Source organism: Halichoerus grypus, chromosome 11, assembly GCF_964656455.1.
Source record: "Halichoerus grypus chromosome 11, mHalGry1.hap1.1, whole genome shotgun sequence".
Lineage (NCBI taxonomy): Eukaryota > Metazoa > Chordata > Mammalia > Carnivora > Phocidae > Halichoerus > Halichoerus grypus.
The window spans coordinates 24,047,617-24,061,574 of record NC_135722.1 but is presented as its reverse complement, the minus strand read 5'-3'; the positions used below and the strand labels follow the sequence as shown (position 1 = coordinate 24,061,574).

The 13,958-nt window shown below is 39.8% G+C and overlaps 1 protein-coding gene across 2 annotated transcripts in view; it reads left to right on the top strand.

Annotated features, from left to right (window-relative positions):
* TRIM44 (tripartite motif containing 44) overlaps window positions 1-13,958 on the top strand; it is a 110,336-nt gene that overhangs the window by 51,512 nt on the left and 44,866 nt on the right. For both annotated transcript variants that reach the window (XM_036106705.2, XM_036106716.2), the window contains one exon: window positions 6,665-6,684. In XM_036106705.2, coding sequence (XP_035962598.1) covers window positions 6,665-6,684 — 20 coding nt within the window. The remainder of the gene's footprint in view (window positions 1-6,664; window positions 6,685-13,958) is intronic.

Genomic DNA, 13,958 nt, shown 5'->3' with positions numbered 1-13,958 from the left:
GTTTTTTTTCTCTTTACTCATTGATTATTTATGTCTTGTTTAGTTTCCAAATACTAGGGATTTTCTTACATGTCATACTGTTAATCATTTCTCATTTTTTCCATTGTGATCAGAGAACATGTTTTGAGTGGTTTCAAGCTTTTAACATTTATTAAGATTTGTTTTATGGCCCAGCCTATGGTCTGTCTTGGTGAATGCATATGTGCACCTATTTTATAGTTTGGGGTGTAGTGTTCTATTAAATATCAATTAGGTTTTCAAATAACTTATATTTTTACTGATTTTTGTGCCTAGTTCTGTCAACTGCTGAGAGGTGTTAAATTTCTAAGGATGATTAAGGAATTATCTCTCCCTTTAATTTTATCAACTTCACATATCTTGAAAGTCTCTTTAAGCAAATACATACTTAATGATTGTTCTGTCTTTCTGATGAACTGACCCTTTAATCGTTATGAAAGTCCCTCTTTTTCTCTGATAATACTGTTTGTCTTCATGTCTGTTTTATCTAACGTTAGTAGAGCCGATCCAGTCTTATGCTTACTGTTCTCATGGTATGTCCCCATCAATTTGTTTTTGGTCTGTTGTTAAAGTGTACGTCTCCTAGGCAGCATATGGCTGGGTTCTTATAATCTTTTATCCATTCTGATAATCTCTGCCTTTTAATTGAAGTGTGCAGTCCATTAACATTTAATGTTATTATTAATATGGTTAAATTTAAGTCAGCCATTTCATGATTTGTTTACTGCTTGTCCCTCTATTTCTATTCCTCTTGTCTTTTCCTGCCTTCTTTTAGACTTTTGAAACAGTTATTTGAATTCCATTTTAATACATTTTTTGGCCTTTTAGCTCTATTACTTTGTTCTTATTTTGTAATGATTTCTGTGTGGATTATAACATGTGTTATAGTATATGTAGCATATATAATATACATAGAAATCCTTTAATTTTCTGTCTACTAAAAATTAATACAGTACAACTTCACATAAAATGTAGATACCTTGAGGGGCGCCTGGTTGACTCAGTTGGTTAAGCGTCTGCGTTTGGCTCAGGTCAAGATCTGGGAGTCCTGGGGTCAAGTGCCATGTTGGGCTCCCTGCTCAGCGGGGAGCCTGCTTCTCCCTCTGCCCTCCACCCTACTTGTGATCTCTCTCGCTTGCTCTCTCTCTCAAATAAATAAATAAAATCTTCAAAAAAAATTGTAGATAGCTTGAAACTATATAGGCCAATTAACACTCTTTTTATGCCCTTTTGTTATAGTTGTCAAGTAGAAAATCTACATGTTATAAATACTGCAAGACAGTTACAATTTTAAACAATCATATGTTTCTAAAGAAATTAAGGAGGGTATAATCATAATTTTATATCTGTATATATATAGTTTTTAAGCAAGTTTGTAATAGTTGCATAACTGTAAATTTAAAGTCATTGAATATAAACTTAAAACAGGTAATTTTATGGTATTATAAATTATACCTCAGTAAAGCTGCTAAAAACAAAAATTGTAAATAGTCCACCTGCTCAAGTACTATTTGCCTTTGATATCTGAAAATCATTTTAAAACCAGTCCATTAACACAATATATTTTAAGAAATCTTTAGTACAGATGAATTTGACTAGGCTAAGCAGAATCACAGAGCTTCTGGTTGAAGAAGTCCAGAGATTACAAGGTTTCCTGATGACATTTCTTTTTAAAAATGTGTTTTTAATAAATCTTTTTGGGTCCTCTTATAGAATATAGTATACAGGACAAGTTTTAATACCATTCCCCAGATCTAATGAGATGTGGTGTTTCTCCTCTTCAAATAACTAAATAAAGTTATTTCCTTCTTACTCATTTTGGAATGCTAAAAACTTATAGACAGAGCAGAAAGTAAACACACTAAATTGATGGTTATTATTGGGGTATTTTTTTCCTTTTTTTTTCTTTTTTGTGTGTGTATTGAGAGAAAATAGACATATATGTAAGTTTAAGGTATACAGTGTGATTATTTGATACACATATATACTGCAAAATGATATCCACAGTAAGGTTAGTTAATATCTTCATCCCCTCATGATATTTTTTTTTTCTTTAAAGATTTTTATTTATTTGACAGAGCACAAGCAGAGGGAGAGAGAGGGAGAAGCAGGCTCCCTGCTGAGCAAGGGGCCCAATGTGGGACTTGATCCCAGGACCCTGGGATCATGACCCGGGCCGAAGGCAGCCGCTTAACCGACTGAGCCACCCAGGCGTCCCCCCCTTGATATTTTTTTCTTAACAGTATATTTAAAATTTTCCTCGTATTACCAGAAATTCTTAATAAACATAATGTTTGAATCCTGAATCAATGATACAAACTTAACTTTTATGTAATTTTAAGTTTTTTCCAACTTCCTTACTGCTATTTATTACATTATAGTGCATGCCTTTGTTTATAAATCGTAATTACTGAGTCAAAAGTATGGACATTTCTTAGGCTCTTGTACATATTTGTTAACTATCCCCAGAACAGTTACATCAGTGTATATTTTCATCACCAGTTTTGACAGTCTCTCATTTTTTTGCCTGAATTTTATAAACTTCTTTGCCAAAGTCAAGTACTAAAAAATGGTGTTTATTTTTATTTGCATGTCATGAGTACTTCCATCTTTTGTCTAGTTTTGAGAGAAGAGTACTGAACTATGTATATGTATATTTCTTTGATTTTTGACTCAGGCCTTTGAGTATACGGGTTTGCCACTTGGAGTGGAATGTTATGTTTCTGGCATAAACCACATCCATACTGCACTGTTTATAAGGTCCAATTTCAGGATAACATTCGAAGCAAGCTGAATGTGGAATCCTAGACTTTTATACTTTATTTTTTCTAATATTTTGCATGTGTCTCACCTACATCAAAGTTAACAGCAACTTTTTTTTAAAACATTTTATTTATTTATTTGACAGAGAGAGACACAGCGAGAGTGGGAACACAAGCAGGGGGAATGGAAGAGGGAGAAGCAGGCTTCCTGCTGAGCAGGGAGCCCGATGTGGGGCTCGATCCCAGGACCCTAGTATCATGTCATGACCTGAGCCGAAGGCAGACGGTTAATGACTGAGCCACCCAGGCACCCCAAAGTTGACAGCAATTTTCAAGTAACTCATCTTTATTGAATGCTTTGGAAGCATTCAGCTTAGTTTTCATGGAGGCAGTGTTTCCCTCTTGCATTCACTTTTTGTTATTTAATAAAATGTGTTGTCATAATTACAAGCTCAACTGATTTAAACAGCCTTAGGAACAAAATTATTTGCTTCTTGGTGAACAGACATTTCCACTGGTGGAAGTAGAAACAAGGTGGTAAGATACTAGAATGTAGCCTACCAGCCAAGAGCGTTGAGGATATTTGATGGAGGGATTTGGAAACATTGCTTAACCTGACAAGTCATTTAAATAGAAACTGGTATTTAGCAAACTTTCAGTTCTAATATTCTCTGAAACCAAGATTTACTCGTAATGGGGGGGGTAGAAATTAATCTTAAATCCTACTTATATCTTGCCTTCTCTCCTTTCCATTTTTGAATAATTGTTATTTTTTTTAAGATTTTTTTTTTATTTATTAGAGAGAGAATGCACGAGCAAGGGGGAGCGGTAGAGGGGAGAGGGAGAAGAAGACTCCCTGCTCTACAGGGAGCCTGATACAGGACTCGATCCCAGGACCCTGGGATCATGACCTGAGCCAAAGGCAGACGCTCAACAGACTGAGCTACCCAGGCGCCCCATTTTTGAATAATTATTAATTATGTGCCTTATGCTGTGTAAGGTACAGTGAATAAAGAGATTAACAGTACAGTTTCTCTTCTCAAGGAATTGAAATCCAAAGAGGGAGACACTGTATACTGCTGTCACTTGGTTTTCTGCTTTAAGTACCAGCCTAGGAGTATGAGCCATACAATTGTGAAGGACAGAGTAGGATTACTCCACTCAGTCTGTCAGTGAGAAAAAAATTTCCAAATGAGGCTTGATCTTCAAGAATGGACAGGAATTAGCTTAGGCTTTCAGAATAGGAGGGAATAGCATGCACATCTTTTACAAGGAAGATTAGCAATCTTCTGAGTGTCTGCTGACGTATTCAGAATTGCCATATGTATGTGTGTTTGTTCTTTCATTCATTTATTCATTCCTTCAACAGTGAAACTCTCACCCTGGTCTTCCCCCATGCTTTGTGATAGTGATTATTGCTTCTGAACAGCCACGTATCTATAAGCTGTAGAAATGGATGAATGTGAAGCACAGTCTTGTGTCCCATCTTCTCTGTCCTTCCTCACTCTTCCCTAGAGATGTTATTAATTAATTCAGGGAAAGTACAATAATGAGCACCATTTGTTGAACACTTACAATGTACCAAACATTTTCTTAGTGTTTTACATATTTTCTCATTTATTTTAATCTGTATTGCCACCCTGTAAGGTAGGAATTAGAATCTCCATGTGTAGATCAGGAAACTGAACCTGGAAAAGTTAAGGCAAATTGCCAAAAGCTTTGCTGTTGGAATTGATGAACGTAAATTTGAAGCCATGTTTCTCTAAGTCAGAAAGTCCATCTCTTAACCACTGTGCCAAGATTTACAGTTGTGAGGACTCACTCTAAATCACAGGAGAATGTTTGGATACTTTTTTCTGTAAGATTCTCCTAGACAATTATGTTTGAATATCCAAAGACAATTGAAAACTTGTGTTGAGGTTTAATTAAGTCACTGATAGTTATGTAACTCAAATTTAAATTATATGAATTTTTTCTTACTAGATGATAGTTCCCATAAGACATGTCAGTCATTCAAAATGGAAAGAAAGCTCCCACCATCCCTATACCCTCCTTGCACTACTCGCCCCACTTCTCTCTCATTAGAGTGTGGATGATTAGTGCCCTGACCAGTACTGCAAATCCTGAACAGTCTACTAAATGCCCTCCTTATCCAACCTCCAATGTATAATCTGACTTAAATCACCTTTCTAGCTATAGCTGTCCTTACATGCTTCTGCCCTGGCAATCTCCCTTTACTTCAGTTGCACTACCAACCCTCCAACCCCACACCATGGCCACTTCGCCACAACCCCTGTCCGAGACACACATAAACACATCCCCATTCTCTAGTATCCTCGAACTCAAAATTCCTTTAACATACTTTTTTTTTTTTTAAACATTGCTGTGCGTTTGCTCTTGCTTGTCCAGTGCCCTTCCCACTCATCTTCTGTTGCCAACCTGGGAAAATCCTGCTTATCCCTTAAGTTCCAATATAAATGTCACCTCTGTGAAGCCCTCCCTTCCCCTTTCTCCAGAAGAGGCTGTGTTTATCACTTTCCTTCTGACTTACAAACATTCTGTTTATGTCTTTGGTAGAGCCCTTAACATAATTCATTTTCTTTCTCTTTCTGTGTTTCCCCTGCTCCTGAATGGGAGTTCCTAGGTTAAGTTACTGTCTTTTACCCTTAGTGTTCACTGGGTAGTAGCTTATCATGCTGAATTGTTACTGATAGTGATGATAACCTTTATTAAGTGCATCCTGTGTCTTAGGCACTGTGCTTGATGTTTATACATATTAATTCATTTAATCCTCCTTTCGTCCTATGATACAGGCACAGTTATTACCCCATTTTACAAAGTAGGAAATTAAAATTAAATGAGGCAAAATAACGTGACCAACGTAATACAGCAAATGAGTGATGGAGTCAAGATTTGAACCTAGAGTGTCTGACTCCAGAGTTCATTCTTTATACCTATAGGAACAATCAAATTGATTAAGTGCTCTGGGGAGTTAACAACTAGGAGATACATTCTCCATTGAGACCAACCCTGAAAGGCTAAAAAGAAGGATGTAAAATACCCCATCACCAAAAGAAGGAGTGAGGTCCCTTGGAGAAGGCTTAAGAATCATTTGAAAAATTTTGTGTGATCACAAGAAGAGAGTCAAAGAACTCTGCTCTGATCACCGGTAAAGTTAGGTTCAGAGCATGCAGTACCTGACAGCTACCCCTCACACATTGTTTTTATAGACAGTGAATGAGAAAAAGTGAAAAGCCAGTGTTGGGCTGAGGGATGTTGTAGATCATCAAATGCCAGAGCTCCCCTTTTATAAAGAAGACCAAGGTTCAGATTAATTAATGAACTTGCCCAAGGGCACATAGCTAATAAATAATAGAGCTTGGACTAGAGTCCCAATTTTCTGAGTCCCAGTTCAGTGCCCTTTTTACCACAGTGTGCCCTATATTAGAGTTGCTATGTTCATATTTGGAGAGAAAAATGCTAGACCAGGGCAGAAATGACTCTTTGAAGGAAACAGCTTGATGCTTTTGGAGCTGGTCAGCTTTTGCCTAAGACCTGCTGCTATTTTGGGTTCTCAGTTTGCTCAGAACTAAATACTGCCAGCCATACAAATAAAAAGGCAAGGCTATTATTTAGGCCTCCTAGGTCTGTGCATTCACTTACCTGCTTGCAAAGGCAAATTATCAGTTGATCTCTGCTGGACAGTTCGAGCATAGGATTATATTAGCCCTTGCCTTAGCCCTTGGACATCTGCTGGTTTGTCTGTGTTAAAGTAAATGCACAAGCCTTGCTTTCAGGTTGCAAGAGGGGAGGGAAAAGAAAGAAACCTAAATCTGTCTCTACCAGTGTTGATTTCTAATGCTGTTTCTTTCTGTTTCTTTCAGGGTGACGAGGAAGGACCCAGGTAAGATCACATTATTGCTGCTTGTCTGTTCTCAGAATTGAAGTAGAGTGACATTTGTGGCCTTTTAATGCCCCATGAAATATGGACAGCCAAAGAACAGCACAGAAAAGGGATCAACATCTTAAGTCAGGGCTTTGAAAATCTTATTTTGTAAGACTCCCATCTCCTTCCCCATCTGTGCCATTTCCTGCCTGTAACCTTCAGATAAAGGTAGACTTTAAAGTATGTAATGACAGTAACTTCAGAATACCTTGCTTGGAAGAGTAGGCACTATATTTAAATGGTAATTAGGCTATCAGGTGGACTGCCTAGATAAACTTTTGCATTGTTCTTTCTTGACTGGAATTGGATTGCTTTTTTTAATGGGCTTTGGGTCCAATATTCTTTGTTTCTGACGTATAACATTTTTGCATCTGACTCGAGACACTGATACCATGAATCCTAGGTCATAGGTATTACATTTCTTAACTTGGTTTAGGAGAAAGAAGATGCTCCTTTCTGCTTCTGTATCACCACATGAAATGTGAAAGTGTATTTCATTATTGCCTCAGCCTTGCAGTAAACCTGGAGTTTTGGTTTCCTTACTTTTGCTGTCATGCTGCTCAGTGAGAACAGGCTCTAGGAAATGCTGCAGCTTTGCCATCCACACAGTCAAGGGGCATTTGTACAAAGTAAAATAAAATGTCCAGGTGGGTCCTGTGTCACATAGGATCAAGAACTGTTCAGGCTGGGAAGTGTCAGAGAGTTCAGTTAGGCCGCTGCTATTCAAGCTTTAGTTTTAGCAGAAGTGGCCCCCCCGCCTTTTTTTCAAATGAGCTTTAAGTAGAACCCCAGTATACAAAGAGTTTTTCTCTGGCTAAAGTTGCGGGCCAGATCCATTGGTGAACCTTCTCTCTTCAATACAATAGACCCTGAGGGGCTTCTGCAGAAACCTAGGGTTCCAAAGAACTCAGTTTGAAAATCACTTATCTAGTTCAAATTTCTCATTGGAAGAAGGTACATGAATTGTCCAAGGTTACCTTACTGGAACCAAAATTCAGTCCTTCTTTGGTTTATAAACCAACAAAGAAAGTTTCTTCTTTTTTCCTTCTCTGTCCCCCCACCCTCTGCCAGTTTCTTGGTGCCAGACATTATCCCACATCTGCATCTCTTGGTGCTTCTCTCCTTTGAGAACTATGGTTCTCAGCCTAGATCTAGCTCCTTGTCTACTGTGGCTAAAGCCACAGGCACCCTGCTTTAGAACTGCAAAGCCTCAAGGAATTTCTTCAAATTCACCTTCCAGCCGTTCTCAGGAACAGGCTCCCTCAGAATTGCAGTTCATTTCTTTCCTCCCTCTCTCCTTCCTTCCACTCCCTCCCTTTCTTTTCTCATGACCTACTATGTGTCGGGCACTGTGTTACTCACTGGGTATATAGTACCCAGTATTCCTGTCCTTGTGGGAGAAATAAGCATATCACTGGGCCCTTATACTGTGGGACAAGTGCTATGATTGAGGGAAGTTTAGGCTGCTTTGTTCTTGGAGGGTAAGGGAAGGCTTACCCTAAAAGGTCATATATAAACAGGGCTCTGAAAGATGAGAAGGCAGGCAAAGGAGGAGCAGGGGGTAGGGGGTAGGGTTGTTCTAGGTAGATGGAACAACTTGTGCAGAAGCTCTAGACAAGAGAAGAGTGGAAGAAAGAAAGCAGAATCCAGATCCTTTAGGGCCTTATAGGCCTTCTAAGGTGTTTGAGCTCTGTCTTGCAGGCAATGGGAAAGCTTGAAAGAATTGTAAACAGGAATTAACTCGAGTAGATTTGCATTTTGGAAGTCTCCCCTGCCTTAACTGGAAGTGGATTAACACCAGAGTGTGGGAGACTAGTTAGACTAAAGTAGTGATGATGGGAGCCTAAATCCACATCTTTTCTAGTTATTGGCCAGGTGTTTACCATTTTGCACAGACCTTTGGTTTCGACAGACTCTAAATTATCTCCTTGGCACTCCCATCTCTCCTACTGTCTAGACTAGCTTTAGCTCCTTAAAATCCAGGCCAAACAGAGCCCTAGACTTTCTTCTTCCCCAGAAAGAGCGTTCAGACAAGACCAGTATAATGAAAACACCTTAGCAGATGTCATGTAGCTTGGAGGAACCTGATTAGGATGAACACAGTCATTTGTCTTCATGGTTACATGTCAGAGTCACGTTGAGTAGAAGAATACAGGGACTTGATGAAGAGATTAACTTGCTTCAAAGATACTATTTAGTGTAGATACTGGTTTTAGAGTTTAATTGCAGATACCTTCATGTCATTTTGACAAGATAGTCGTGAAGCATAGAGTTTCTTTACTAGCAACCAAGATATCAAGCTGTCTCCTTTGAGCTAGGCTATCGTGGATGTCAGCAGCAAATCTGTTATACCAGGACTTGATAGAATCCTCTTTTGGTACAATGACAGAACCCTTTTTTGGTATAATGAACCCTTTGGTACAATGAAGAGCATGTTCTAATTTGACAGAAAGAAGAAAACGAAGTCAAATTTTCTTTTTAAACTTTATATTTGTTGGTTTCATTCAGTTTGTGTTGAACTACCATTTGTCTCAGTTAATTCCAATTAACACTTCAGGGCAGATTGCCTTTGATCTGAAATTCTCTCATTTATGATACACGTTTTACCATCTCAGTAAGCCAGAGTTTTGTTCCAGAGGCTTCTGTATTGCTGAAAGTATTGAATGAAAGTATTGAATGAAGGGAAGTGTGGGTGTGCCTGCACAGGGGATGGAAGAGAATGAATTGGGAGACTCTGTGTCCAGGCCTCTTGGATTAGGACACTTGTGTCTCCCTTGCTGGCATTCTTTCCATTCAGCCCCTTGTTCACCATCCGCACCCAAGTCCAGTGAGACTGGGCTCCAGCCACTCCACAGGAACAAAGGGAAATCGTGCTATGGATACATATTTGTCTATAATAGAGCTTGTGTTCTCCCTCCTGCCAGCCTCCCTGCCTTCTTTCCTCCTTTTGGTTCTGATTCCCCAAGCCATTTGACGTGAAGCATCCCAATATTGTGCTGTTGGTCATGTCTGTTCCTGGTCCTGAATTTTATTGTGTAGTTGTCCTGCTGATTAATAACAATAATCATAGCTATCATTTATTGAAGGTTTACTGTGTACGGTATTTTATATCACTTCTCATTTAATCCTTATGTAAAGCTTATGATGTAATTATTAGCCCACTTGTAAAATGAGGAAATTAATGCTCAGAAAGATTAACTTGCCCTAGATCACAGAGCCAGTAAGTAGCAGAGCTAGGATTTGAATCTACTCTGGCTTCAGGGTTCATGCCCTCCACCGCTGTTTGGACTGTCTGCCCTTACCTGCCCTCATCTGCCAGCGCATTTCTTTCTGTGACCCTGAAGGAAAGCCAGGAGGATTCACGCATACTCTCGGAGGATTGCTTTGCTCTTATTCCTCTAACCTGGGAGGTCTCACTTGCTTTGACATTGAATTGCTAGGGCCTCTGTTTTCTGCAAGCTACTTCTCCTCTCCTTAGCCTCTGTCATTATAAAGGGGTATTTCTTCATTTCACCCTCACACAGTGCCCTTTCAGGGTCAGCAGCAAAAGGAGTACTTTCAGACTCCCTGGGGAGCAGACAGCCAAGCCTTCCTTTGACCCTGCAGAATTCCCTGCCTGTTGCCCCTGTGTTTGGTGGTTTACTCTTCAAATCCATTCTACAGTTACATAGATGGCAAGGATTCTTGGAGGGCATGGACGAACAGAAATCCTAATCTGTAGAACATGGATATTAACCACCATGGAGTTATCTTTTAAGAGGGTGTCTTTGAAGCCCAGAGTGTTTTTTTTTTTTTCAAGCAAAAAAAAAGCAATTTACACTTTTGGCAGCAATTTTCTGTCTCTCTGTGCTATTATGGGAGATCTTGTGTTCATTCCCTCACAGATTGGCTCCTCAACTCCTACTGGAGCCTGCTGAGAAATAATATATATTCGAGGAGAGGGGGTGGCAGTAGGATCTGCTGCCTCGAAGCTGTTTTGTAGTGGGAGGAAGTCAGAGAGGGAAGGACCCTGAAACTCTTATGCTCAGAGGAAAAAGGAGCAAGATCAGTATTAAATCTTGATTTGCTATTAAGATTTTCTGTGCTTTTTTTTTTTTCTTAAACTTAGAGGGAAATGGCTTTTTAATAGTAACAACCATATTTGGGACTTCTGTAGAATATTTTATCTTCAGAGCTGGCTCTTATTCAGGCAGAAAGCTCCTGCTGAGATCAGTGTGAATCTGACCCATCTGAGTCTGTGATCAAACAGGCAGCGAGTTCTGAAGGAGTAGGAGCTCAAGGAGAGTCAGCAGACCTATTCTATTCTTGGTCTTGGTCTGCCTGAGACTGACTATGAGACCTTGGGCTAGTCATTCAACCTCGTTGCCTTGTTGTAGGCTGTTTTTATTTCCCTGTAAACACTAGCCTTTCTTTCCCCTGCTCCCCACCCAGTTTTTTTGGGCTAACGTTGTGTGAAGCAATAGTCTTATATCACGTATGGAGTGGAAGGAATCTGCCTATAGATTCTGTAATTTAGTAGATTTTTAAAAAATATTCTCAATTTTGTTTAAAAATTTTCTTGGGGCTATATACTAGGTACTCTCCCCCCTCCCCCAAATAATAACCATGTGTTCTTAGATACGACATTTCTCTTCTTGACAACTTAGTTTGGAAACATAAAAAGGAACTAAGTCAATGATACACTTAGGTTTCTTTTGTCCCCTGATTGCAAATTCCTGGTTTGGTTTTTGCATTGTCTTCATTTTGGAAGACCTAGCTAGAAGCCAAAGAACATGGCTCTGATAATTGTGGCATGGAATGGAGATGTCAGGGCTGTTTATTATACAGAAGTGGGATTCCAATATCTCAGTTGGCCTTCAGCGTACAGAATCTCTTGATCACATTTCCCTGTTTCGGAACCTGGGCTGACTTTGTTTTCCCCTGCTGATGTCAATTATTTATCCTCTACTCATCCAGACGAAGGATAAAGCTATGTTATGCATTATGCTGCCTACCTATAATAAAAGCAAGCCTCCTTTGCTAAAGTAATTGCTTTTCAGAAATTTACCTGTGATAGTCACTTTATTTTATTTTGTGCATATTGGTATATAACCAGAGAATCCATTCACAGCTGGAAAATTCAGCCAAGGTGCCTCTGGTTTACTTCCATCTGTCTCACACTAGAAATGCTGGCAAGGAGCATCCTGTATTCTAACATGCATCTGCCTGCCTTTTCTGGCTTCGTAATGCTAAAAAAGAAAAGAAAAGAAAAATGAAAGGCCCAGTAGAAGGGGCCTGAATATCACTTTGCATGCTATGGTTTTCCTCGAAACATTTGTGTATATTATCTCATTTATTTCTCTTAGCAGTCCTAATAGGTGGTTAATACATTACCTAGAGTTGCAGAGAGGTTATATATACATTAGATGGCACAGCTAAAAGTGGTAGAACTGGTGTTCAAACTATGTCGTCTGACTCAAGCACGTGGACTCTTAATCATAACGGTGCTCTATAATGAGTATGTTGGATGTAGAGTAGGGTACAACTAATGCAGAGTAGAGAATCAGAAAAGAGCATTTGTGCTGGACCCTGAAGAGTGGGGAGAGGGGGGCTTTTCCAGTTGGAAACGGTAGGAAGGGCACCCAAGCAGAGACCAGCATGCCTGAAAGCTCAGAGGAAGAACGCATGTGCTGTGTGGGGAATGGTGAGGCACTGCGTACCTGGGCTATGGCAGGAGAGGAGACTGAAAGATGGGTGAGTCCACCTTGAGGCGGGTCTCACGTGCTATACTGAGGTGCCAAAAGGTTTGTACTACCCCTTTGTCCTTTCTTTAGAAGAAGTGGGCAGAATCGTGAATCTTACGGGTCTCTTCCTGTAGTCACATCTTGTGATTTGTTGCAGGTGAATTGTTTGCTTTCTTCGTGCCTCAGTTTCCCCATCAAAATAGCACACTCTATTTACTTAAAGGGCAAATATGCTATGAAGCATTGAAAGTGTTCTCCTTTTGGGTTTCTTTTTTTAGTTGGAAAAACAAGTAACTGAGCTAAAGTAGCTGAAGAGGGAAATTGTTTGATTTATATCTTCTACCCCTATTTTGACAGCACCTGCCTCCCTCAAATTTAAGATCAGGTTTGGCAAGTAGTTATCTAGTTCCTTCCAAATTAATAGAGAAAAGGAATACTAAAGCCTCAACATTTTCCAAATAGATTTAAGACCAAAGGCATTTTTTAAAAGCTAGTTTAAGAATTAAATCGATGTTACCTTTGTCCCTGAATTAGATCTGGTGCTGAAGAGTCTGGCTGGGGCCTAGTTCTCTTCTTCCTTGTTTGTCTTCATAGCCATTCTGGACTGGCTCTAAACAATCAGTTTTAGGAAGTCACAAAACTCCAGTCTGTGTTTTAAGAATAACTAAATTTGATGTCATTACTCATGCCCCCTCAGCTGTGGCAGCCACAGTGAAATTGTGGTTAGTGGTATCTTGTCATTTTAGGAGAAACCTGCTAGCCTCTAGCATCTTCTCACTTCTTCCCAGTGAGAGGCAGGCAAGAGGTCAGTAATTCCATTTTCCCAACAGCTTCCAAGGATCCTCCCCTTTTTTGTAGCTCCATGTGGCTGAACTGCATTCGCCTCTATACCCAGAAACCCGCAGCAGGCATCTCTAGCAGATGCTGGGAGCAGAAGCTGGTGTGTTCCTGTGTTTTGGTTTGTTTTTGTTGTTTTTACTTTTCTCTTTTAAAGATGATGTGAAGTTTAGAGTCAATGAATGTAGTTTTCTTTAAAACTACAACTCCAGGAAGGTAGTTTCAGAACATTAAGAGAGATGGCCAAAGGCTGAGATAAAACTTGGGTAGCCTACATGGTGAGGTCTTTGCCAAGGAGCAGTGTTCATGTATGTGCCTGTGCTCGTTTGGACCTAGGACCTAACTATGAGTGGTTCATAAAAGAAATACTTCCTTATCCACAGGCAGGCAGAGGTTTCAGGGAAGAAAAGCACTTTCTTATAGAAATGCCTCATCCCCCCCCCCGCCCAGCACCACTACCAAATTGTTCCCCGTAGGTTGCAGTGTGGTTGTAAAACGGAAAAGCATTTTGTTTCCTTGGTGAGTACCTGTCTCCTTCCACTCTGGTTCCATCAATTCTATTTAAAGGAAAGTGAGATTGAGCACGAGGAACACAGCCCAGAGAAGGAGGAGCTGCAAGAGTTGCAGCGAAGGTCGGGAGAGAAGCATTTCTCAGCCGTCCCTGGCTGCTCG